The sequence below is a fragment of the Cannabis sativa genome, unplaced genomic scaffold (assembly GCF_029168945.1).
Source record: "Cannabis sativa cultivar Pink pepper isolate KNU-18-1 unplaced genomic scaffold, ASM2916894v1 Contig3, whole genome shotgun sequence".
Lineage (NCBI taxonomy): Eukaryota > Viridiplantae > Streptophyta > Magnoliopsida > Rosales > Cannabaceae > Cannabis > Cannabis sativa.
The window spans coordinates 2,547,042-2,571,538 of record NW_026870039.1 but is presented as its reverse complement, the minus strand read 5'-3'; the positions used below and the strand labels follow the sequence as shown (position 1 = coordinate 2,571,538).

Sequence of the window (24,497 nt, the reverse complement as noted above, 5' to 3'; positions counted from 1 at the left end):
GTTCTTCTCCACCTAGCTTGCACTGACATGGATTATGCAATAAGGAAAGATGAACCAGCTGCTATCACTGATACTAGCACTGCTGCTGAGATTGCACTACGTGAAAAGTGGGAGCAATCTAATCGTCTTTGCATCATGTTCATTATGTCCAGAATTCCTATGGGAATGCGTGGATCGCTGGAGCCACCTGAGAAGGTGAAAGATTTTATCAAAGTGATGGATGAGCAATTTGACACTTCAGATAAATCTTTGTTCATCAACCTCATCCAAGAGTTCTCGTCCACAAAACTCACCGGTGTTAAAGGAGTTCGAGAACACATTTCTAAAATGAGGGACATCACTGCTCATTTGAAGAAACTCGACGTTATCATTCCTGATACCTTCCTGGTTCATTACATCCTTCACAATCTTCCTCCACAGTATGGGCCTTTCAAAATTTCCTACAACACACATAAAGAAAAATGGACTATCAATGAATTGATGACCATGTGTGTTCAAGAGGAAGTCAGGCTCCTACAGGAGCAAGGAGAAAGTGTTCACCTGACCACTCAACCTAAGAAACGCAAGCCATTCAAGAAGAACAAAGGGAGAAAGCCCATGGCTCCCAAGGCTGCCATAAAGAAAGATTCCATCAAATGTTTCTTTTGTAAACAAAAGGGACATGCGAAAAAGGAGTGCAGCCAGTTCAAGAAATGGATGGATGACAAAGGTAATCCAATTTCCTTAGTATGTTATGAATCTAATATGGCTAATGTTAATCTTAACACATGGTGGATTGATTCCGGTTCAACAATTCACATAACAAATTCCTTGCAGGATATTCAAAATCTAAGGAAGCCAGTGGCAAGTGAGCAAAGCATCTTATCTGGAAACAAGATGGGCTCACATGTGGAAGCTATTGGAACATGCAATTTAGTTTTAAGTAATGGTTTTATTTTAAAGTTAGAAAAGACCTTTTATGTACCAAGTTTCTCTAGAAACTTGATTTCAGTTTCAAGACTTATACCCTTTGGTTTTTCCTTTACATTTTCAGACAAATATTTCAATTTATATTATAAATCTGAATGTGTTGGAAATGGTATTTTGTCTGATGGTCTTTAGTGCCTTAATTTACAAAATAATACCACTAATAATGTTATGCATGTTCACACTGGCACTAAAAGATGTGTTATGAAAGAGGATTCCTGTACATTGTGGCACCGGAGATTGGGACATATCTCCATTGATAGAATTAAAAGGTTGGTAAAAGATGGGGTACTCAATACCTTAGATTTTACTGACTTTGATACTTGTGTGGATTGCATTAAGGGAAAGCAAACCTCCAAGTCCGTCAAAAATGGTGTCCATAGGAGTTCTGAGATATTAGAAATCATACATACTGATATATGTAGTCCAGATATGGAGTCACATGGTCAGAAATACTTCATCTCATTCATAGATGATTACTCACGCTACATGTATATCTACTTACTTCATAATAAAAGTGAAGCATTAGATGTCTTTAAGATATTTAAAGCTGAAGTAGAGAAACAATGCAACAAGCAAATTAAGATAGTGAGATCAGATAGAGGAGGTGAATATTATGGTAGATACACAGAAGATGGACAAGCACCTGGTGCATTTGCGAAGTTTCTTGAAGAAAATGGGATAGTTGCCCATTACACCTTGCCCGGTACACCCGAGCAAAATGGTGTTGCAGAAAGAAGAAACCGAACATTAATGGACATGGTGAGGAGTATGCTTAGTAGCAACTCTAACCTTCCTAAATCCTTGTGGACTGAAGCATTAAAGACATCCGTGTACATATTAAACCGAGTTCCAACAAAGGCAGTCTCAAAAACTCCTTTTGAATTATGGAAAGGTTGGAAACCAAGTTTGAATCATGTACGCATTTGGGGATGTCCATCTGAAGTCAGAATATATAATCCACAAGAGAAGAAATTGGACCCAAGGACCATAAGCGGATTCTTTATAGGGTACGCTGAAAAGTCTAAAGGTTACAAGTTTTATTGTCCATCTCATAGCACAAGAATTGTGGAATCAAGGAATGCAAAATTTCTTGAGAATGCCTTGATCAGTGGGAGTGATCAATCAAAGGACTTAGGTCCTGAGAAAGATCCTTCAGAACCTTCCACTTCAAAAACAAGATTGATAATGGTTAACACTCCTGTAGTTCAAACGAATGTTGAACAACCATTACCAATCACTGAAGATCCACAAGTTGGTAATGATAATCCAGTAGATCAAAATGTTCAAGAGTTGCCTGCAACTGTTGAACAACCCGCCGAACCACCGTCGCTCCCCAAGAGCCTGTTGGTGAAGTCTTAAGAAGATCTACTAGACCTATCAAACCAAAGATTTACAAAGACTATGTTGTGTATTTATTAGAATCTAATATTGGAATTGGAAATGATCCAGAAACGTTTTTACAAGCTATGAACAGTAGAGAATCAAAATTGTGGTACAATGCTATGGATGATGAAATGAATTCTATGAGGTGCAACAGAGTCTGGGAACTTGTAAAGTTGCCTAATGGGGCGAGAGCCATTGGTTGTAAATGGGTCTATAAAACTAAGAAAGACTCATTAGGCAACACTGAGAGGTACAAAGCGAGACTTGTTGCTAAAGAATTCACTCAAGAGGAAGGAATTGACTATACGGAAACTTTTTCTCCTGTATCAAAGAAAGATTCCCTCAGAGTCATCTTGGCATTAGTTGCTCATTTTGATTTAGAGCTGGAGCAGATGGATGTAAAAACTGCTTTTCTGAATGGTGATCTAGAGGAGGAGGTATACATGAAACAACCAGAAGGATTTTCCTCTAGTGAAGGTCAGGATTTGGTATGCAAGCTTAAGAAGTCCATCTATGGATTAAAACAAGCATCCCGTCAATGGTATTTAAAATTTCATGATGTCATCTCTTCCTTTGGATTTGAAGAGAATGTCATGGATCAATGCATATACCTGAAGGAAAGTGGGAGTAAGATCTGTTTTCTTGTTTTATATGTGGACGATATTCTTCTTGCATCCAATGATAAAGGGTTGCTACGTGAAGTGAAACAATTTCTTTCAAAGAACTTTGAGATGAAAGACATGGGTGAAGCATCCTATGTCATAGGCATTAAGATTCATAGAGATAGATATCGAGGTATCTTAGGTTTATCTCAAGAAGCCTACATCAACAGAGTTTTAGAAAGATTTCATATGAAAGATTGTTCACCGAGCGTTGCTCCAATTGTGAAGGGTGATAAATTAAATTTGAGCCAGTGCCCAAAGAATGATTTTGAAAGAGAACAAATGAAGAACATTCCTTATGCTTCTGCTGTCGGAAGCCTAATGTATGCTCAGGTGTGCACAAGACCCGACATTGCTTATTCTGTCGGAATGTTAGGAAGATTTCAGAGTAACCCGGGGATAGACCACTGGAAAGCTGCAAAGAAAGTAATGAGGTATCTTCAGGGTACTAAGGACTACAAACTGATGTTCAAACGAACTGACAATCTAGAAGTAGTTGGCTACTCAGACTCAGATTTCGCTGGTTGTACTGATTCACGTAAATCTACATCTGGTTACGTGTTTATGTTTGCTGGTGGAGCTGTGTCCTGGAGGAGTAACAAACAAACTTTGACTGCTACTTCTACTATGGAGGCTGAGTTCGTTTCTTGTTTTGAGGCTACATCACATGGTGTATGGCTAAAGAGTTTCATTTCAGGCCTTAGAGTGGTTGATTCCATTGCAAGGCCACTAAAGATGTTCTGTGACAATTCAGCTGCTGTTTTCATGGCTAAGAACAACAAAAGTGGAAGTCGAAGCAAGCACATCGACATTAAGTACTTAGCTATTAGAGAACGTGTTAAAGAAAATAAAGTGGTCATTCAACACATTAGCACTGAATTGATGATTGCCGATCCTATGACAAAAGGCTTGCCACCTCTTAAATTCAAGGATCATGTAGAGAACATGGGACTTGGTTCCCTTATGTAATTTGTACAAATAAAATTATTATTAATGAAACTCTTATTTTGATTTTTCTCATATTTATGCGCATCTTAATTTTACATTTGAGAAAATTTTCAGAGGACCTGAATAAACATAAGGTTTAGAGGACCTGAATAAACATAAGGTTTAGGGTTTATTCACTTAAGTACATTGCCACATAAAGTACATTGTTATATAATAAATGTATTGTAATACATGGAAGACAATACTCGATTCATAATGAGGACATGTCGCTATGATTCGTATGTTTATTATATAATGAGGAACGTTGGGTTTGAATATTTTAGTTTAAATGCTGACCAAGTGGGAGAATATTAGAATATTTTATATATGGAAGTTATTTTCTAATTAAGGAAATGATTTTCTATTTAAGGAAATAAATAAATAATTGATTTTCTGATAAATGAATATTTTATATTCATTGAATCTGGACAAAATCAATTATGTAATATTCTATATATGGTCAGATTTCTATATTCATTACCTGATTTGATTTCCTGAATTAATTGTCAAAATATTCTGACAATTAATGTGGCGCAGATACTGATGGAGTATCTCACCTATAAATATAAGGTCTCGGTCCCCGAGCTCCTCACTCATTCTGAATTCATTCAGCAAATTCCATCTAAAGAGAGTTGAGAGAGCGAGGAAGCCCGAACTCCAATACCGAAGCTATCGCAGGGATTGAAGCTCAAAGATCAATGGCTGGAGGTATATTGATCCTTTCATTGCATATATTATAGATATGATTACAGTTATTTTTCCGCATTTCATATCGTTTATATATGCTATATTACATACACTATATTATAGTCTAACACAATATACTTTCTTCCAACTCTCTCTTACATTGAGAATGAAGTTAAGTTTGCTCTCTTCCAACTCCATAGTGACAAAGCCCCTAGAATAGATGACCTTAATGCCCATTTTTATCATGAAACTAGGATATTCTAGGCAAAGATCTTTGTAAAGTTCTTGTTGTTCTAAACCATGAAGAGGATTTAGCTTCTACGAGCAAAACTCTTAATTGTTCTTGTCCCAAAAATATAGAATGTCAATAAATTTAGAGAATTCAAACTTATGAGTCTGTTCACAACTCTTTACAAGTTTATATCTAAAGCGCATGTTAATAGACTTAGAAAGATTTTAACCGACGTTATCTCGAATGTTCTAAGTGATTTTCTCATTAACATAATTAGTTTTGATAATGTTTTGATTGCTAATGTGAGTCTTCATGCCATTAGACATAGGAAGGCAAGAAAGATATTGAGTTGGGATCAAATTAGATATGGAGAAACTTTTGATTAAGGTTGAGTGTCAATTCCTTGATTGGATTACATCATAAGACATTTTAATTTCCCTCTTAAGTTTATTAATTTAATTATAAAGTGTCTTTCTTCTGTCAAAATAAGTTTCAGTATTAATGTTTCCAACCAAAGGTATAAGGTAGGGAGATTCCCTATTATTGCTCTGTTCTGAAAGACTATATTAAGGAAGCTAGCAATGATCTTAGAGGCATTAGAATTTCCAGGTTAGCTCCTCTTATCTTTCATCACTTATTTGCTGATGGTAGCTTCCTATTTATAACTGTTAATGCTACTTCTAATAGAGTCATCAAAAAGGCTCTTGAGATGGTCAATTTTAACAAATCATCTCCACTCTTTACCCTTAATACACCAATGCAAGAGCGAGAGTTTTTCCTTCAAAATCTTCACAACAAGTCTTTTATTAAAAAATATGTTAGTCTCCCACAATGTTTTGAAAGAACTAAAAGTTCCTCATTTTATTTCTTGATAGATAGTGCTAAAAGCTACTTAAACTCTTAGAAGCTCGAAAAGAAGTCCTTAAAGCTGTCATTCAAGCTCTCTTCTACTATGCCATGTCTTGTTTTAAAATCCCCATGAAAATTTGCAGTAAAACTGAAAAAATTATGGCAAAATTCTTGTGGAGTTCTTATGGGAGCATTTAAAAAATTCATGATAATTAACAATTTTGCCCCCTGAATTTTTCGATAATACTAATTATGCCCCCTAAAATATACAGCTAGTTAAGAATCCCCTGAATTTTTACATTTACAAAAGTTTAGTCATTCTACTATGTTTCGTCTCATTATTCCGTTTAAATGCTAATGTGTCTTTGTAAATTAGTAATTTTGCTTCATAAACTTTGAAAACTATCAAATCGTATTCCCTCAAAATAAAAATGAAAGATTAAATTTTGTTTAGTAAATCTTAAAAAAAAAAATTTAGATCGTAAAAAAATTATTTTAGAGGTAATGAAATAGAATGGAATGGAAAGGAAACAATTTTCATTCCATTCCTTTGTTTGGTTGCATTTTAAAATATAAGAATGACATTCCAATGGAATGTTCTTTTCACCATTTTGGTGGAATGACTATTCCATTTTAAAAAAAAAAAGAAAAAAAAGACCATTCCAATATAACAAGAAAAAAAAATTCAATGATTTTTTTATGCATTTTAAATCTTATTCCATTCCATTCCTATTCTTATATTTTCATTCCTCCCAACCAAACGCCACCTTAAATATAAACGATTTTTTATTAGATGCTTATGAATTGTTGGAAAAAACTCCTTGTGAGATGTTAGGAATAATGTGGATGATCTGGAATTTAAATAACAAGCTTTTTGGCAAGAATGCTTACACTGTGCAGGAGATTTACAGTAGGGTAACAAGATATTCCAAGAACATAAGGAGGCTCCGACAATTGACAGGCAGAGGAAGAGCAAAAAGAAAGAAACTAGCAAGAGCTGCAGATGGAAACCACCACCTCAAGGCAAATTGAAGCTAAATGTTGACGCTGCCATAGACTCAAAAAGAGAGAATGTAGTTGTTTGGGCAATAGTTAGGAATTCGAAAGGAGAAGTTAAGAGTAGGAAATGCAAACTTTCCAGGAGATTACTCCCCAACAATGGCAGAGCTTGTGGCACTAAAACGAGCAATAAGCTGGAGTATAGCTCAAGGTGTACCAGTGTCATATATAGAGACAAATTCAAAAGAGATAGTAGATAAAATCAATAATAATCTTAAAGACTTATCCCCTTTGGATGATGTTATAGTTTTTATAAAGAACTCTTTATCTATAACCCCCAGTGTTTCTTCAACTCTTGTAAGAAGGGAAGACAATACCATTGCAAAGAAGGCACTTGTCTTGTAAAGGTAATATTTCAAGTGTTTTAATGATGTAACTTGTACTGAACAGTTCTATTTTTTTAATGAAGTTACTTATTCAGTTATTCTCAAAACAAAAACAAAAAAAAATCAGCATAGAGTAGTTCAACCCTTATTCTTTCTTTTTTTTTTTCAATATGTAGACTTGATATAAAGCAAGCAAACTACACTGCATAATCATCACATCAAGTCCATCCTTATTACAACAACAGCATATACATTCCACTATCATGGACCTCGTGATTTTGTTTAAATTGTTCAATCAGAATACAAGCTTTCCAGGAAATATCTATACTGATTATCCGTGAGAATTTCATGTTCATCAAGAGTACAACTTCTTCCACCGTAGAGATAAACACAAGCATTTCACTACAGATTAAGCTTACCTGCTAAGTACCATGAGTGCATGGCAAGGCTGCCAAAGGACATGATATTAGCAAGAGAAGACAAGCCGTGAATCATCCCAAATTTCTTGTTCATAGCTGCAAGCTTTGGATTCACCTTGGCAACTTCCACATTCTTTGACCACCCAACTTCACCCCCAATGTTCTCTTCTCTTTCCACTTTGTGTCTTTGCTTCATCATCTAAACAATAAAAAGGGTCGAAATGCTACATTAGTATTCGAAATTTAGCATCAGCACACTTATCTGATTCTGTTTACTGCTCCCAAATGAAAGAAATTGAATTGTAAGGAAAATTGTTTGGAGACAACTGACAAAAACTAAAACATTTTGGCATTGTAAGTGCCAGGTTTTAAATTCAATATGTAGGCAAAATTATGAAGGGAATTCAGATGCATCTTTAGAGGCATTCCAAAGTCAGATACTTGAGTGAAATGTTCAACTTGAAGAACACCAGGAAAGATTCAAGTTTTGACTAAGTGGGACATTGCCTTTTGTTAAAAATTTGTGTATACGTTATGTAAAACTTGATCTGTTTGTTACTGGATCGCTTACTTGGACTAAATGTCCCAAGAAGTAGCTATCGAAAGGTAGTGAACCTGTAAAAATCTTTTGAGTTCTTTCTCTTGAGCTTCTATCATTGAATATTGAACAGAATAATAATAACAATCTGGTAACAACTCTAATTTAGGTGGCTAAAACAAATTTAGCATGTTCCAAAGTCAAACAGTAATTATTTCTAAGTTCCCATTGTCATGCTTGGCATAAAAATAAAATCATTGAAAATAAAGCTTCTATCATTGAATATTGAACTGGAATAATAATGACAATCTGGTAACAACTCTAGTTTAGGTGGCTAAAACAAATTTTAGCATGTTTCAAAGTCAAATAGTAATTATTTCTAAGATCCCATTGTCATGCTTGGCATAAAATCATTAAAATAAAGCTTTTGTGTTACTTCAAATAGTAGTTAAATCGAAAATTCTCTTTGTCAAGCTTACAATGAAGCTTCTAATTAAGTTTTTTCAAAATAAGCTCGGTATAACTACACTAATTCTCATGCCCCTTGAGAATTGAAGAGCCTCAGTTATCTCCATTTACATAATAACAATGTAATTACTCAGTTAAAAACATAAATGTGTAACCTGTTAATTCCCACTAATTATATTAAGATCCAATTAGCATGTTATTTTCCAAACACAGCCATAGCTTTTTCTTCCTAGTTTGAATAATTTCCAAATATGAATATGTGAGTAGAACACATCAATAAATGACGAAGAGAAGTACTTGGTTATAGTCTCAGAAATACTAGCTAATATGAAAATCTAAGAATTTTCACATAAGAATTTTCATATTTTCTGAGAAACAATGGAAACGTAAATCAATAATTTAGATTAATAAGTGCTAAGCCTTGAACATCATAGTAGTAGGTTGTAACGTCATCAAAACACGAGGTTTTATGTATTTATGAAAAAGAGAAGAGTTTTAAGAAAAACTGACCTCAATGGTCATGGGTGTAAAGACAAATAAATTGGTCAGATTGAAGGCGAATGCAGATAGCAAAAACCCGAGTTGGTATTTCTCAGTAGTAGCTGATGTCTTCCATGGATGCAGATACCCAAACGAAGCTACTGATACTGCGCAACAAACACCCACCATTGAGAAGTAAGCAGGGAACATTTTGCTCTGCAAATTACCAAATTGATGCCTCGGAAGGTTCCTAACAAATTGTATCACAAAGCAAGAATTTCCATGTTAAGAAAAGTAACAATAGTGAGACATTATTATATTTCATTATGTAGTTGAATATAATAATAACAGAAAGAAGAAGCCCTAAGCAAATTTTCCTAGTTTATTTGAATTGAGTTCCAGGAAAAAATATCAAAGAACCAATAGTTCTAGGTTTGGTCCTCGAATATTAATGATTATCAATGAAAACCCTACTAAGAATGAATAAAATAAAACCGAGAAACCCTCTTTCCCTATCAATGACCAATCTCAAAATTTTCAAGAAGTTAACAAGTATAAAACCGAGAAACGCTCTTTCCCGTCAACCAAACAGATCATATATACCTCCAATTCCACATCTTCTTCTAGAACTGAAGACCAAGATTAACAATTCCAACGATAAAAAAACTAACACATTTAAAACAGAACAACACCTACTTGAACATGATGATACCGCCGATGAAGGTGACCCATATAGCTGCACCCCAAGCGGTGGAGAAGCAGAGAAGATGAGCCAATTTAATATAGGTAAAAATTTTTGGTGAATGGTGACTGTCGGACTTAGATCCAAAGCTCTCCGGTGAAAATATAACTCCAACCGCTAAGAAGGTGACCGCAGTAAGGAATCGAGATAACCAACCCATCTCACACTGGAGTGTCGTCTCGTCGGTTTTGCAGAGCAAGATTATTTGTTAGGAAAGAAAATTGGGGAGAAAAAAAATGAAAGGAGTACGGAGAATGGAAAGAGTAGAAGTAGTAGAACCAAATTGTTAAGAAAAGTTAGACACTGTTTTCAATTAGTATTAGAGTAATTTATATTTAAATTTAACTTTCGAAGTAAGTTTAATTTTTAGAGGTATGAGTTATGAATTTTTAATTTTTTTTAAAAAATATAATTTATATGTACCACACATGGATAATGAGTTGACATTCATATATATACAAAGTTCTAAAAATATAACTTAGGTATTATTACCGCTAAAAATAATCTAGCTATTTATTTGTAACTGAAAGTTAAACTTAGATATTTATACTACAAACTACTTTCAGTATTAACTAAGCAATATAGTCGTGGTGAGTTTAATTTTTTTTAGTATTTTAACAAAAATAATTATTTATTAATATAATAAATAATAACATAAAAAATTAATTATAATATATATTAAGGGACACGATTTTGTCTCATGATGTACTTTCACGGAATGTATTTTGTGGTACATTAAATGAGTCTCAGTGTACATTAAATGGGTGTCAGGATACGTTTCTACTTTTTAACCCTAATTACCCCTAGATTAATCTCAGCCATCAGATCAAATAACTCCCTCATCTGACATATGTCGTACATCACGGACTACAATCCGTGAAAGTGCAATAACGGAACAAAATCATATCCCTATACATTAATATTAAAATTATATTATCTAATTACATGTTATTATTAAAAGAAAATTATCTATTAAAAATAAAAGGGAAAAAAACAGGAAAATTCCAAAAAGGGTAAAATATTACAATATTACTATGGGTCGGCCCAATCAACATTTATACAGCCCGCATTGAAAAAATTACAAAAATACCACCTAGTCTATACCTTAAGCTGCACGTCACGAACGGAGACGATGAAGAAACATCCATCGATCCAATCTGCTACGCAACCAGAATGAAACCAGAACGAGTGTAGAACAACTATAAATTCTGGCAAAATTTGATTGGAAAAGAAGAACTCCAATGATCTAAATAGAAAATTACGAAAAAAAAAACCAGAAAAACCGTGAAGAAACTGAAATTAAACATTTGATTTCGCTTTTAATCGTTCAAAATTACTCAATCCAGCCTAGAAAATCCAGATTCAAACAATGTAAATCTGTATTAAACAGATCTGGAGCTCCCCCTCGAATCCAAAAAAAGGTATGATATGAAAATTTATTCAAAAATGAATATACGTCATATACAGTTGCATTCTGGTTGATTCACTAGTTTACAACAGGCAAGTCAGATTCTTAAAAACAAAAAACAAGATCTGATTCTAATTAAGGAACCACATGTTACGAATAAGGCTGTTTTTAATTTTTTGCGTTGCCTTACAGTAGCAATATCATTTTAAAATGGTTTACAAATTATGAAAGAGTGTCACTTGACGTGTACCAAATACTAGCAGATATACAAGGTACGATTTATGTAAATGGTGGCAAATTAGTTTTATAATAGTTGGAAATTGATCTGATTCAAATAAACATGATGAAAAGGCACAATGACAACAATTATGTTAATTTGAGTAAAGAGTTGTGGTTTTTAAGTTGATTTACAGTTGCATAATCATTTTATAATAGTTTAATTCCATTTTTTGCAGGAATTTATTTTGGAAAAGAGAAAAGGAGAAAACACTTTGAGAAATGGTTAGTTTCTGAAATATTTTTTAACGTTTCTTAATAGTTTTATTTTAGTTTCCTAATAGTTTATTAACAGCAAAAAAATAAAATAAAAATGGCAAAAGCAGGAATCAGGACAGGAAATACAAGACTTGAACAAAGGGAAAGAAATAGAAGTAAGTTTGTACTCTATTTCATAACAGAATCAAACCAGTTTTAAAATCGTTGCCTTGCACTAATAACCATTTCAAAATCACAGGAAAAGAAAGACATTCCATTCCTAGTCTTCTGCAATGGACAATTTGATGATCGAATGAATTATGAAAATTATGAAGCTAGTGGACATTACATTTCAGCCAATTGTAACTATGAAGAATTACAAACGAAGCTGAAAGATGTCCTGGAATGCAACCAAGAAAATACTGTTTTGCAACTGAAATATCAAGTCAAGGAAGGATACCAACCATTAAGGATAAAGGATGATCAAAGCCTGCATTTCTACGTACAACTCAAACTAACCCCGACTTCACAACATACCCATTGCGTGTGAATGTCATCAACAACCCAACAACAACCATCAATCCATCATTCTTGGGAAATGTTAATTCATTAATTACACATACAAGCCCCTTTGAACCGATCGAATACAATGCAGCAACAACAGAAGACTCAACAAATCAAAAACATACAATTGAAGCTACAGAACCGGAAGATGGGGGAGAAAATTTTGACTTTATGGACTATGCAAAACTTGTGGCAGAGGAGATGGTTGAGCAACTGGAAAACAACAAAACCAGGGAATTAGAAATAACAGATTATGACGAACTACTAATCACAGATCCGCAACATCCTGAAATAGAAGAAGCACAAATATACAAAGACAAAGAAACACTCCAGAGTGTGCTTGGTTTCTATGCAATTAGGAACAACTTCCAATTCAGAGTGAAAAAATCATGTGCAAGAACATACAAGATTTGTTGCTTGGATCCAAAATGCAAATGGGCACTAACGACATCCAGAAACAGGCCAACAAAGTCATTCATCATTCGAAAGTATGACAGGAAGGTGATACACACTTGTGATCTAAACATAAGATTTGCCGACAAAAGACAAGCTACAACGAAATTGATTGGAAACTACATCAAGCCACGGTTTACCAACATAAAAATAACTCAAACGCCACAAGACATCAGAGGAGAAATGAAACACAAGTATGGGGTGAGAATGAACTACATGAAAGCATGGAGAAGGAAAGAGCACGCGCAAGAAGAATTACGAGGAAAAGCCAACAAATCATACAAGCTACTGCCAAGTTTTTTGCACATGTTGCAAAAAACTAATCCCGGAACAATAGTTCACATGCAAACAGAGGAAGACAATAGCTTCAAGTACTTGTTTGTCGCACTGGATGCTTCAATAAAAGGATGGAAGAAATGCAAACTTATAATAGTTGTTGACAGAACTTTCCTTAAATCAACATATGGAGGTACATTGCTCTCTGCTTGTACACAAGATGGAAATGGGCACATTTTTCCACTAGCTTTTTCTGCTGTGGATTCAGAAAACAACAACTCATGGCAATGGTTTTTCACAAAAGTAAGAGAAACATGTGGGATTATAGAGGAACAGTGCTTGATCTCAGATAGACATGAGAGCATAATTAAGGCACCTGCTCAAGTATTTCCAGAAATCACGCATTGCTATTGTGTATACCACCTGTTAAGCAACCTAAAAGCAACCTTCAAGAAGAATGCAAGCAAGCTGGATAAACCATTCTTCGCTGCAGCCAGAGCATACACAGAGAGGAAATTTGAATACCATATGAGGGAGTTGGACAGCTTGGACATCCGTGTCAGACCATATTTACAACAAGTTGGTGTTGGGTTTTATGCCCTAAATAAAACTCATTTCATATAATCAGATTTACTTATTAATAAAGATCAGAAATAACATTTTATGTTGCATGGTTCACATGATTTATTTCATGATTATATGTATATAATGTATGAATTCTTTTTAAGTCCAGAACATATGAGTTGGTTAAAGATTATAGTATTGTCAGCACAGTGGAATATAATCTTAATCATATGTTCAAAAGTTTATTCCCTGATTTGTCAGAACACTGGATTTAGACTGACATGGTATAATCAGCGATAGGTATTCTTACACCTTGGAAAAGTGTTATGTCCTTTCCAGGACATTAGCAAAGTTTACCAATATCGGATGTATGGAGTATACATCGGAAGGGACCGATATTGAACTTTGATTAGATATGTTAAAATTTACCGTAATATCTATTCAATTCAATATCACCTGTTGATCCTAGATCAAATGATCTCAATCCTGATATGGTTAGGCTCAATCTCAGGAGTGTTATTCGTGTTCTTTGATTTGTTAGTTAAGCCTACTTTTGTGTCAGGGTGATACAAACATTTTGGGAACACGGTAGTGCAATTGAGTGGGAGCGCTAACATAAATATGGAATCTATAGCTTCTATTTGGCAAATAGAAGTAAAGGATGATTTCCTTCGAGCTTAACCAAACGAAGATAAATGGTGGAGATCTCATTTCACTTAGCTGAAATATCATTTATACAGGGTTAAGTGTTTTAAGGATAAAATACATTGTAGGGTGTTACGGTAATTTGATCCATTTACAGTGTAAATCATATATATAGAGGATCATTGATCACATTAGGGTTATAACAATGGATAACTAATGACGTGTCCATATCGTGGAACATATAGAGCGTTTCTATAAGACTGAGAGTGCAATTCCAAGTTCTAAGTGTGGATTCAATGAGGAATTAATAAGTTAGGGAATTTACTTGGTAAATTCGGTTCGACTTATTGGAAGCTCAGTTATATAGATCCATGGTTGTAATACCCAGAATTAAGAAATGGATTAGCAAAACCCTAACTAGATAATTATGTATAATTGAGGAAGTTATATTATTATATAATTTAATATACGTGATTTTATATGAATTTTAATATATTAAAGACCCCGTTGGTGAGCCAGGGGCATTTTGGTAATTATGACCCGAGAAGGGTAAATTGTTGAGATTAAATTAATTACGTGCTTAATAGAACTATATTATTATATAGTATGCCTGTGTTGTCTTTTCGAGTGTGTTACGACGGAGTTAGCGCGGTATAGTCACACTGAGAATTTCGGGCACGAATCAGGGTTCGGGCCCGAAATGTAAATTGGATTGATTATTTGGCATTTTATGGTTGAGTGAATAATCTGAAATTTATTTAGATGTAATTGGTGATGGAAATGACTTTATTGCCCTTGTTTTGTGCATAAGCTTTTATTTGGCCCAAGAGGGCATTTTTGTCATTTTGCCTATTTGAGTATTTCTAACAAAATGAATTGTGAGTAAATGAAATTCATTTTTTTCTGGTTTTACTCAGCCCTAACCGACCTCCCTCATCCTCTCTATATTTCATCTTTTCAACCATTTTAATTCTTGAAAAATTAACCTTGAATCTTACTTGAAGTTGGTGGAAATCTTGGAGGGATTTTGTTAAAGCTTTGTAGGCTTGGAATTTGGGTAACACTTTGATCTTCTCTTTAATAAATTCTGAGTTAGGTGAAACTTGATATATGTTTTATGCTATTGTGTTTGTTCTTGAATGCATGTGGGTGTAATTATGTTCATATAAGCTAAGCTATGCTTGATTGTGTTAGTAGAATGGAGTATGTTGTTTTGTGGTGAGTTCTAGTGAGAATTTTAGGTTTTGATTGGTGTTTATAATCTGTTTTAAGCTTTGAAGTTTATTGTTGTTGCTAAGCTTGAGTTTGGACATGGTATTCAAGCTTTTGGGTATGGAATTTTGTTGATTTTGCTCAAGCTTTGGAGCTTTGGTTGGGTGTTGTTGATTAATGTTAGAATTGATGTTTGTTGTGATGATTTTTAACTATAAGAAGTTAATTTTGGGTATGGTATGATTGAGGTTCGAAGTTATGGAAAATTAGCATGTTTAAGACCTTAAAAATGGAGTTTTGGGGTGTTCTAAACCCAGTCGTCGCGACGGGATTTTCGGCCGTCGCGACTGGATTTGGCAGTGAGAAATTCTGTTTTTCTCAATTTTGTTTTTGCCATAACTTTTGACTCGGGACTCCGTTTGGGACGTTCTTTATACCGTTGGAAAGCTCTTTTTGAGCTCTATGTGATTATCTGTATTTGAAATGCCATGAATTTATTTTATGAATGTGAAATCAGAGGTTAACCCTATTTGTGAAAATCCCGGATTGTGTGTGACTAGGATTACCGGCACCTGGTCAGGAGCACCTGGCGATTTGGAATCTCTACTATTGCGGGACAACAGGTAAGACAGTGATTAACACGTAGAGTATGCGCAGTGGCGCTTATGTTGAGAATGATATGCATGAATGTTTAAGTAACTGGGATTAGGGTTATTACCCTAATAGGAACGGTCTAATAGCCTATGGTTATTACCCTAGTGATATATGTGTATAAATGCCATGCCATGTTAATTGAAATGAGATTTAAGGATTATGTGCTCAAGGCATAATCAGGTTGGACTCGGTACTCATAACTGAGATGAACCGCTTCTAAGGCCTTAATGTATTTAGACGTGTGAGAGTAACACGTGGGTCTACGTCATGTAGATTTAATTAGATGTGTGAGCGCAACACATAGGTCTACGCCACGTAGACATAAATGGGCATGATGAAATAATGATCAGGTCTGTGCTATACAGACATATGTGAATGAGCATAATATATTTGTTATGATTTATACTGTCTTGCTGGCCTTGGCTCACGGGTGCTCTACTGTGCAGGAAAGGGTAAGGCATTAGCTGATCAGCCATGAGTTTCAGGAGCAGGGCGAAGAATGTACATGTTCATGCCACTTCAGACCAAGCGGGTTATGGGTCTAACAGTGTTGACTTTTGTATTCGGTTTTGCCGCTTAGGTCGGCTAGTAAGAAAGAACTTGTAATAAGTTTGTAAATATTTTTGGGATCCCAACTATTTTAAAAAGTTTAAATATATTACAAGTTTATTTTCAGTCTGTTTAATATAAAAGTTTAAATTCTGCGCTATTTTAATTAGTAATCCCGGTTAGGGGATTAGGGTTTTATAAGTATTATGGGTAGCGTGCCTAATTATTTAGGGCGTTACAATGGTCCCCATACTAGTTGAGACCATACTGCTTGTAAGACTCAGTTAATTGATTTTAATTAATCAATTAAAATTCTAAAAGTTAGACTATGTCTACTTTATGAATTTTCACTAAGCAAGGGCAAAATTGTAAAGAAAAAGAGATTTTAGGTTTATTTATTGATTAAGAGACTTTATATGTCTAAATTAATAAATATATTAAATGGCAATATTATTTGATAATTATTTCCAAGTTATTAAATAATTAGAATTGGCATTTAAAAGGTTAAATTGGAAAAATTGGCATTTTTGAGAAAATGGGAATGGAAAATAACAAAATGGGAAAGTTGCAAAGTGAGGCCCAATACCCTTTGTATGGCCGGCCCTATGCATGAGAAATACCATTTGTAGTTTCCATTATTTTAATGCCATACAATTCTAACCTAAACTCTAGGGTTTTCTATAAATAGAAAGTGTTGGCTTGAGGAAACTAAGACACACATCTTTGATCACTTTGTTTCTCTCAGAAAAAGCCTCACACGCCTCTCTCTCTCTTTTCTTCTCTCTAAATTTCGAAACTTTGAGTGAATGAGTAGTGCCCACACACATCAAGTGGTATCTCAATCATAGTATGGAAGACTATGGAATTTCTGCATCAAAGAAGGAGAAAAGAAGATCCAGGTTCAGATCTTGGTGATGCTCTGCTACAGAAAGGAATCAAGGGCTAGAGATCTGAACGGAAGGAGTCATATTATTCCGCTGCACCCACTGTAAGGTTTTCTAACTTTATATGTGTTTATTTTCATTGTTTTAGAATTCATATTAGGTTGTTAATCCAACATACTTGTTAGTAAATCTAGATCCTGGTAAAATAATTTCCAACAGTTGGATACCATAAATGGTCAAGATACCACTGCAAAAATAACAGGTATTCAACTATGACTTCAAACATTGTTGAATCTCTAAATGCAACAAACTTAACAGCTAGAGAGCTACCAATCACAACACTGATGGAGTCATTGAGAGCTTTGATACAACAATGGACATACACAAACAGGAAAAAGACACAGAAAACAACAACATTTTTAACACCTACAGCAGAGAAAAAATTAGTCAACAACTTTGTGGACTCATTGACTGAAAATGTAAAATCTCTTAAAACTTTAAGTTGCATTACTGTTTCTTAATAGTTTATTTTCCGTTTCCGGAACATAATAACAATTTTATAAATTGACTTAATTCACAGGTAAAGCCAATAAACGAGACCATGTTCGAAGTGGTAGAACTAACCAGATCATGGGTCATCAATCTCAAGGAAAAAACATGCAGTTGCAACCGATTCCAACTTAACGAATTACCGTGTGCTCATGCGCTTGCTGTTATAAAAGAGATGAACTTGAATGTTTACAACTATTGTTCAGGTTATTACACAACAAGAACATGGCTTGAAACATACAACGGCTCAACATATCCGGTACACAATCACACAACATGGGATGTACCACAAAACATAAAAGATATCATTGCTTTGCCACCAAACCAGAAAATAAGATCTGGAAGACCAAGGAAACGAAGGTTTTTATCTGATTGGGATACAAAAAAACATAACAGGTGCAGCAAATGTGGTCAACACGGGCACAACCGAAAGACATGCAACAATCAAGCAATAAAATAGATACAGATGAATTATTTGAATTATTTAATTGTGTGTGAGAATTCACACAGGTTGATATGTTATATTCTATACACATGGGATTTTATTTTTGAAATTTTTTAAACAGTTTGGTAATAGTTGCAAAATCGTTTTTTGACAGTTGTGACACTTCTTAAATATTTAGTACAAAAATAACTTCTTTATTAAAGTTTTAAAAAAAGTCAGATAGGAATTGATCAAACATAATTAATAAAGGAAAATGGAGAAAGGGAAAAACGGGAAATAAATACATTGATAGTCAATTAAAAAATACAAGTACGCTGAACAGTGTACATTGTTTGTATATAGTTGTAAAATAGTTTCTATATAGTTGTGCGACTGTATATAAAAACTTGAACAATTAGAAATACATACAACTTCTGCTGATACAAACATATAGAATAAACATATTATAAGGATTGATGTCAAATATCCTAAAAGTTTAAAACCAAATCCAGAGTATAAAACCAAATATAATACCTAGAAACATAAAATCACTAACTATTGTCTGATAATAGATTCAACCAATAACACCAAATTGTCACTAAATTAAAAGACCCTACTTTTTCAATTTAGAAGCCTTAGAAGACTTGCTTTGCTTCTCATCCTCGCTATCAATGCTTTCATCAATTTGTCTTTGGCCATATGAGAAGAAAAGGACACCAAGTCAAGTACGATAAACTTCGATGTCAAAATCTGCAGGAACATCTTTTCCATGGATGAAGAACTCGGCAAATGCAGCCACAAAATGCTCCACAATCACTAAAAAACGAGAAAAAAGGAAAAACACAGTCTAACAACTAAAAAACAACATAAAATAAACTTAAAAGAAACAACTCACTTTTTCTGCTGAGACGGGAGACCACTAATCTCCACAATTCTTAGAGGAGCTGTAGGGTCATAACCTAAATCAGGAGCATGTGACCTATTCTTCCAGAGTCCAAGGAGATCAAAAAACAAAGGGAGCAACACAGAATAAGCCTTCATTGCATTCCTAGCTGCATCATTCATTTTGGCAGTCCTCAAAGAATTATACAGAAACAGAATCCCATCATTCAAGTCAAGACGACCAAACACCCAATGACTTTCCCTCCTTAGATTTATGATGAATAACACATGATCGACTTCATACCAAGGCTTAGAACACGGAATTCGCAAACCTCGGATGTAGTGCGCTATTGGGTGGGTAGCATGAATGTGCGATATCTTAGTCTTCATTGCCTTGGCTTTGTTGAACTTGTGGTACAACGCTTGGATGGAATCATCAAAGAGATAATCAGTTGTTGCAAAATTCAATGTAACAACGGAACAATATTTACCTTTTCTCCTAAGGTAATAGAATATGGTGTTCATATGCTAAAACAAAAACATAACAGAAACACAAATCAAAAGGTTGAACAACTGTTTAAAAACTTTAATACAGTATCTAAAGTAAAAAAATATTTAAAAAGCAACTGAAAACCAACTATCATAAACTATAATGGAAAATAGAAACTTTACCGAGTCATTTATAAACATGTTGCAAGTAGCCAAATGATAAAACCATGTTTTATCCTCCACATAATCAACACTTAACCTAAAAACCGGGGAAAATTTCTTCGCACCATCAACATAACAATTGTAATGCCTAAAAGAACAAACAAACAACAAAAAAACAATATTAAAACCAAAATAAAATTGAAAAATAAAACAGAATACAAATACAGAAATAATAAAAATAGTCACCTAGGATGTTTAAGCAAGCCTTGACCAATCCACGCGTCAAACTTTGCCTCAATCTCAGGAGATACGGGATCAGCAAATGAATCATTAAGAGCATAAAGGCCCTTCACATAAGTAACCATTTTAAAATCCCTATCATCCCCAGTTGATTGAGAACCTGAGGACATTACCTCCATTGGAGTGCTCCCCACATCAGCCGACCCAAAATCAACAAAAGGAGATTTCAAGGCCGGAGCACGCTTCCTCTTATCCAACAGAGGTGTATTAGAGACAGTGTCCTCAGTTTCTTCATCAGTATGAAGTGGCAACCGGACTTTGACCAACAACATCTGGATTGGGTTGGGGGACCTAAAAAAAACAAATACTGAAATTAAACAGTTGCAAAACAAACAGAAAACTATTAAGCAACCAAAATAAAACATAATTTTCTTGCAAACAAATTAAGATACACTTACATGGATTTTACGAACAGCCTCCAAGCCAGCCAACACAACTTGATCATCATAAATTTCAAGCTGGCTTAACCCATCAAAAAAATTGTCTCCCTTTAATCCAGACTCATTGCCCTTTGGCTTCTCAACATCCTTAGCCCTCTCATCACTGCCTCTAACAGCCTCAGATGGATTCACATCAGAAGGAGGAACATCATTAACAACCTTATCAGCATCATCAGCATCACCACCATCTTTAACCAACTCATCACCATTATCGGAGTCGAAATCAATATTTTCAGGATCAGGCAGTTCCTTCTCATCATCCTCAGCATCATCATCATCATCATCATCATCAGAATCTTGAGTTACTAATTCATCAGATGACTTTCCCTGATTCAAACAACATAAATGCAACTTAAATAAAACAGTAAAGAAACTAAAAATAAAGCATGAAAAATAGAGACAATAAACTATGATTAAATACCTCATCAGAAGGACGACGATGAATGGCATTAACCTTCTGCTGAATATCCTTAATTACAGTCATTACAAACTTGAAATTAAGATCAACAAAACACCTCAAGGATATGAAGTCTTCAGCCAATGATGCTTGATTCGAAATGACCATGTCCAACTTAGATTTCATCAAATCAATATCCTCTGAATCAGATTTCTTTGAAGATGAACCACTCTCAAATGTTTGCTTCGATATACCACGGTCATCAATAGACTCATCAAGAAATAAACCTTCAAGTTGAAGCTTCTGCCTCTCTTCATTAGTAGGACATATGTTTTTGATTTTTAACTGAACAGCATAATCAAACAGAATATAAAAATGAAAAAAAAAAACAATTAAATAATCAAATTATTAACAACAACATAAAGCTGAAAAAAATAGTAAAGAAACTGTATTTTACCTTGTTCGACGGCAAATCAAAAATCTTGCCCTTCAAGTCTCGAAGAGTTGGATTTTTGGTCACAATGGTGTTGCTCCAATTCAGAATCCTTGGAATCATAGATGAAACTCTTTTACAGAAAGTGTTGACCATAGCAGGACAACATTCATAAAACCAAACAGTAAAAACCCACGGACATCCTAAAGTCCTATAGCAACCATCATACTAGCCTCCCTTCTCTGCCTTCTTATTTTTCATTATAATCCCATGCTGAATTCCACCTTTGAATGAATCAATAGTCAATTCAAAGGATTCCCTACCCCAACAATACTCGTCCCACCGACCGCTATCCACAACATCTAGATCAAACCTAGATACTTCTTTATCAGGAGTATTACTAAGAAGAAAACACTGAATAAAATACAACACATCCAGTTTCAATCCAAGGGACTCATCCAAACCCCACCTACTACCCAAAAAAGCATCCTCAATAGCTTTGTGGTCAATGGTTTTTACACCACGAAAACAAATTTCCACCAACTGATTTGATTCCTGTGAAAACAACAACTTGTTGCAATCACCGAAATAATCAATCCCAGTAATCAAATAAAATTCCTCAGCACTAAACCGTATGCAACGACCAGCAACCTTAGCCCAAAACTCTTTAGGATTGGGCTGGAAAACTTCCCTCAATAATAGACTATGAACAACTTGGGGATGGAAAACAAACTCAGGCATATCTAGAAAATGACCAAATTGAGTCTCACGAAACGTGACAGTAAATTGACAGATAAAGTTTTCTTAATATCATCAATGACAGAAAAAAGACTAGTGCAAACACATTTAGATCTGTAATAATCAGAAAGACTAAATTTGTAGTCCCAGACCTGCAACATAACCAAAATGGCAACAGTAAAAATAAATTGTGAATAATCAAGTATAGCAACTATAATAAAACTATAACAAAACTAAAAACAAACTCCCAAACAGAAACAACCATAAAAATATAAACTGCAAACATCTGAAATCGTATTGATACCTAAAAACTAACAGCAAACAACTATACCTAATAAAAATCCCAAAACACATCAAACATAAACATATTAAACTATAAACAAACTAAGAGGAAACTACAACCAACTGATTACACACACAAAAACGAAAACATAAGTTTCAAAAATATCTAACAATAAATTACAAACACATACAGAACCTAAAACACAAACGAACACTGTAACGAAAGTAAATACAATTTGATTAAAAAGCCAAACCCAGAAAAGAACAAAATAAATTGATCAAACAAAATTAAAGACCTAAAAAATTAAACAACATCAAACGAAATTTTAAAAGCGAAACCCTAAAATCTCACAAAGTAGAATAAACAAAAACGCAGAAACTAGAAATACAATAAAATGTTCAAAAAATGGGGAAACGAAAATGAAACTGAAAACCAACCTCGGTTCGAACCTCGGCAGCAACACTAGCTTTTTTCCCAGAAACTTCACCAACCATTTTCTCTTCCACACTGAGCTTTGATTTCTTCTTAGGATGTGGCCTCCCATGCTTGGTTAAAGGAGGAGCAAAATCAGAATCATACTCTTCAATAATTGGACGTTTACACTTTGCTTTGTTAGCTAGAGATTTCAATCCCATTTTAGAATTTTTTTTCTGAACAGGGGAAGGAGATGAGGATGAACGGGTGATAGCCATTTTAAAAAGAAATTGGAAACAAAAATAAACTGAGAGGAAAAAAACCGTGAGGAATCGTGACTTTAGTGGGAGTTGAAAAATTTTGGAAGAACAAAAAATGAGAAGGAAAAAACCGTGATGAATCGTGGATAGTTATGCTTCAATAATGGAGGTTATTGATCTTTAAAAAAAAAGAAAAACTGAAAATAAATCAAAAATCAAATGAAAAACAAAAGGAAAAAAGAGAGGAAAGTGATTGGAAGTTGATTGATGGTTGATAGGGAAGCCACACGTGTCTGTGCATGGAATTGATGTGTAAGTGGTATAATTGTAATAAAAGAAAGAGGAAAGGTAAAAATGATGATGTAAGCGTGTAGGAATTTTTTTGTAATAAATTGTGTAAATTGGATTTTTGGTGTAAAAATTTCAAAATAAAATAATATTTTTTTAAAATTTATTCCCAATATTAATAATTATTATTATTAAGAGAATATAAAAGTTGATTAGTGTGTTCTATTATTTATTTATTAGGAAGTTTAAAGATTATATTATTAATCCGTATATATGTAGATTTATTAAACCAAATCATCCAAAACTAAGGATGCAAATACGGAGGGTAGGGAATTCCCACTAAAAGTACGATCAGCCTCAAAAAGAGAAGATCTAACGGAGTAAATTTAGTAATGAAATTTAGTTATAATTTTTTGGAAAATTCTATAATGCATTCCTTTAAAAGGGATACACCGATACATCTCTATCTGTTTTAGTATCCGAAATTATTTTTTAGTTGATTTTTTTCTCATAGTCATGTAAATTATACTTATTTAAGACATCCAGTAAAATTTAAAGAAATTCAGAAAAGTTTAACACGCCGAAAATTACGTTCAAACAGTGTGTTGCACGCGCGACTATTTTATTTTATACACGTGTAAAATAGACTGTTTGAGTTTGAACATTGTTTTCTATATTGTAAATTATTCTGAATTTGTCAAAATTTTGTAAGGTACCTTAAATAGCTATAACGTACATGAATATGAAAAAAAAAATAGACTAATTTTTTTTTTATATGCCGAAACAAGTAGATACATTCCTTTTACGGGATGCATTGGAGAATCACCCTAATATTTTTTTTTTTATGTAAATATAATCTCCCTTTAGTAATTTTTTGTTTTTTATTTTCTTTTTAAAGAAAAAAAGGAAAAATAAGGGGTTCTGGGCTGAGGCTGATCACAGTTACCATGTAAT

At 34.0% G+C, this 24,497-nt stretch overlaps 2 protein-coding genes across 2 annotated transcripts; both read right to left on the bottom strand.

Moving 5' to 3' along the window:
* Positions 1 to 7,288: 7,288 nt before the first annotated feature.
* LOC133033158 (uncharacterized) lies at positions 7,289 to 10,111 on the bottom strand. Its single transcript, XM_061107775.1, has 3 exons — positions 9,756 to 10,111; positions 9,090 to 9,309; positions 7,289 to 7,772 (listed from the first exon to the last, which is right to left on the bottom strand). The coding sequence occupies exons 1-3, from the start codon at positions 9,959 to 9,961 to the stop codon at positions 7,557 to 7,559; spliced, it is 642 nt and encodes a 213-aa protein (XP_060963758.1). The 5' UTR covers positions 9,962 to 10,111; the 3' UTR covers positions 7,289 to 7,556.
* Positions 10,112 to 19,178: 9,067 nt separating this feature from the next.
* LOC133033275 (uncharacterized) lies at positions 19,179 to 21,716 on the bottom strand. Its single transcript, XM_061107979.1, has 7 exons — positions 21,585 to 21,716; positions 21,152 to 21,472; positions 20,700 to 21,057; positions 20,237 to 20,597; positions 20,012 to 20,138; positions 19,375 to 19,867; positions 19,179 to 19,273 (listed from the first exon to the last, which is right to left on the bottom strand). The coding sequence occupies exons 1-7, from the start codon at positions 21,714 to 21,716 to the stop codon at positions 19,179 to 19,181; spliced, it is 1,887 nt and encodes a 628-aa protein (XP_060963962.1).
* Between the last annotated feature and the right edge of the window lie 2,781 nt (positions 21,717 to 24,497).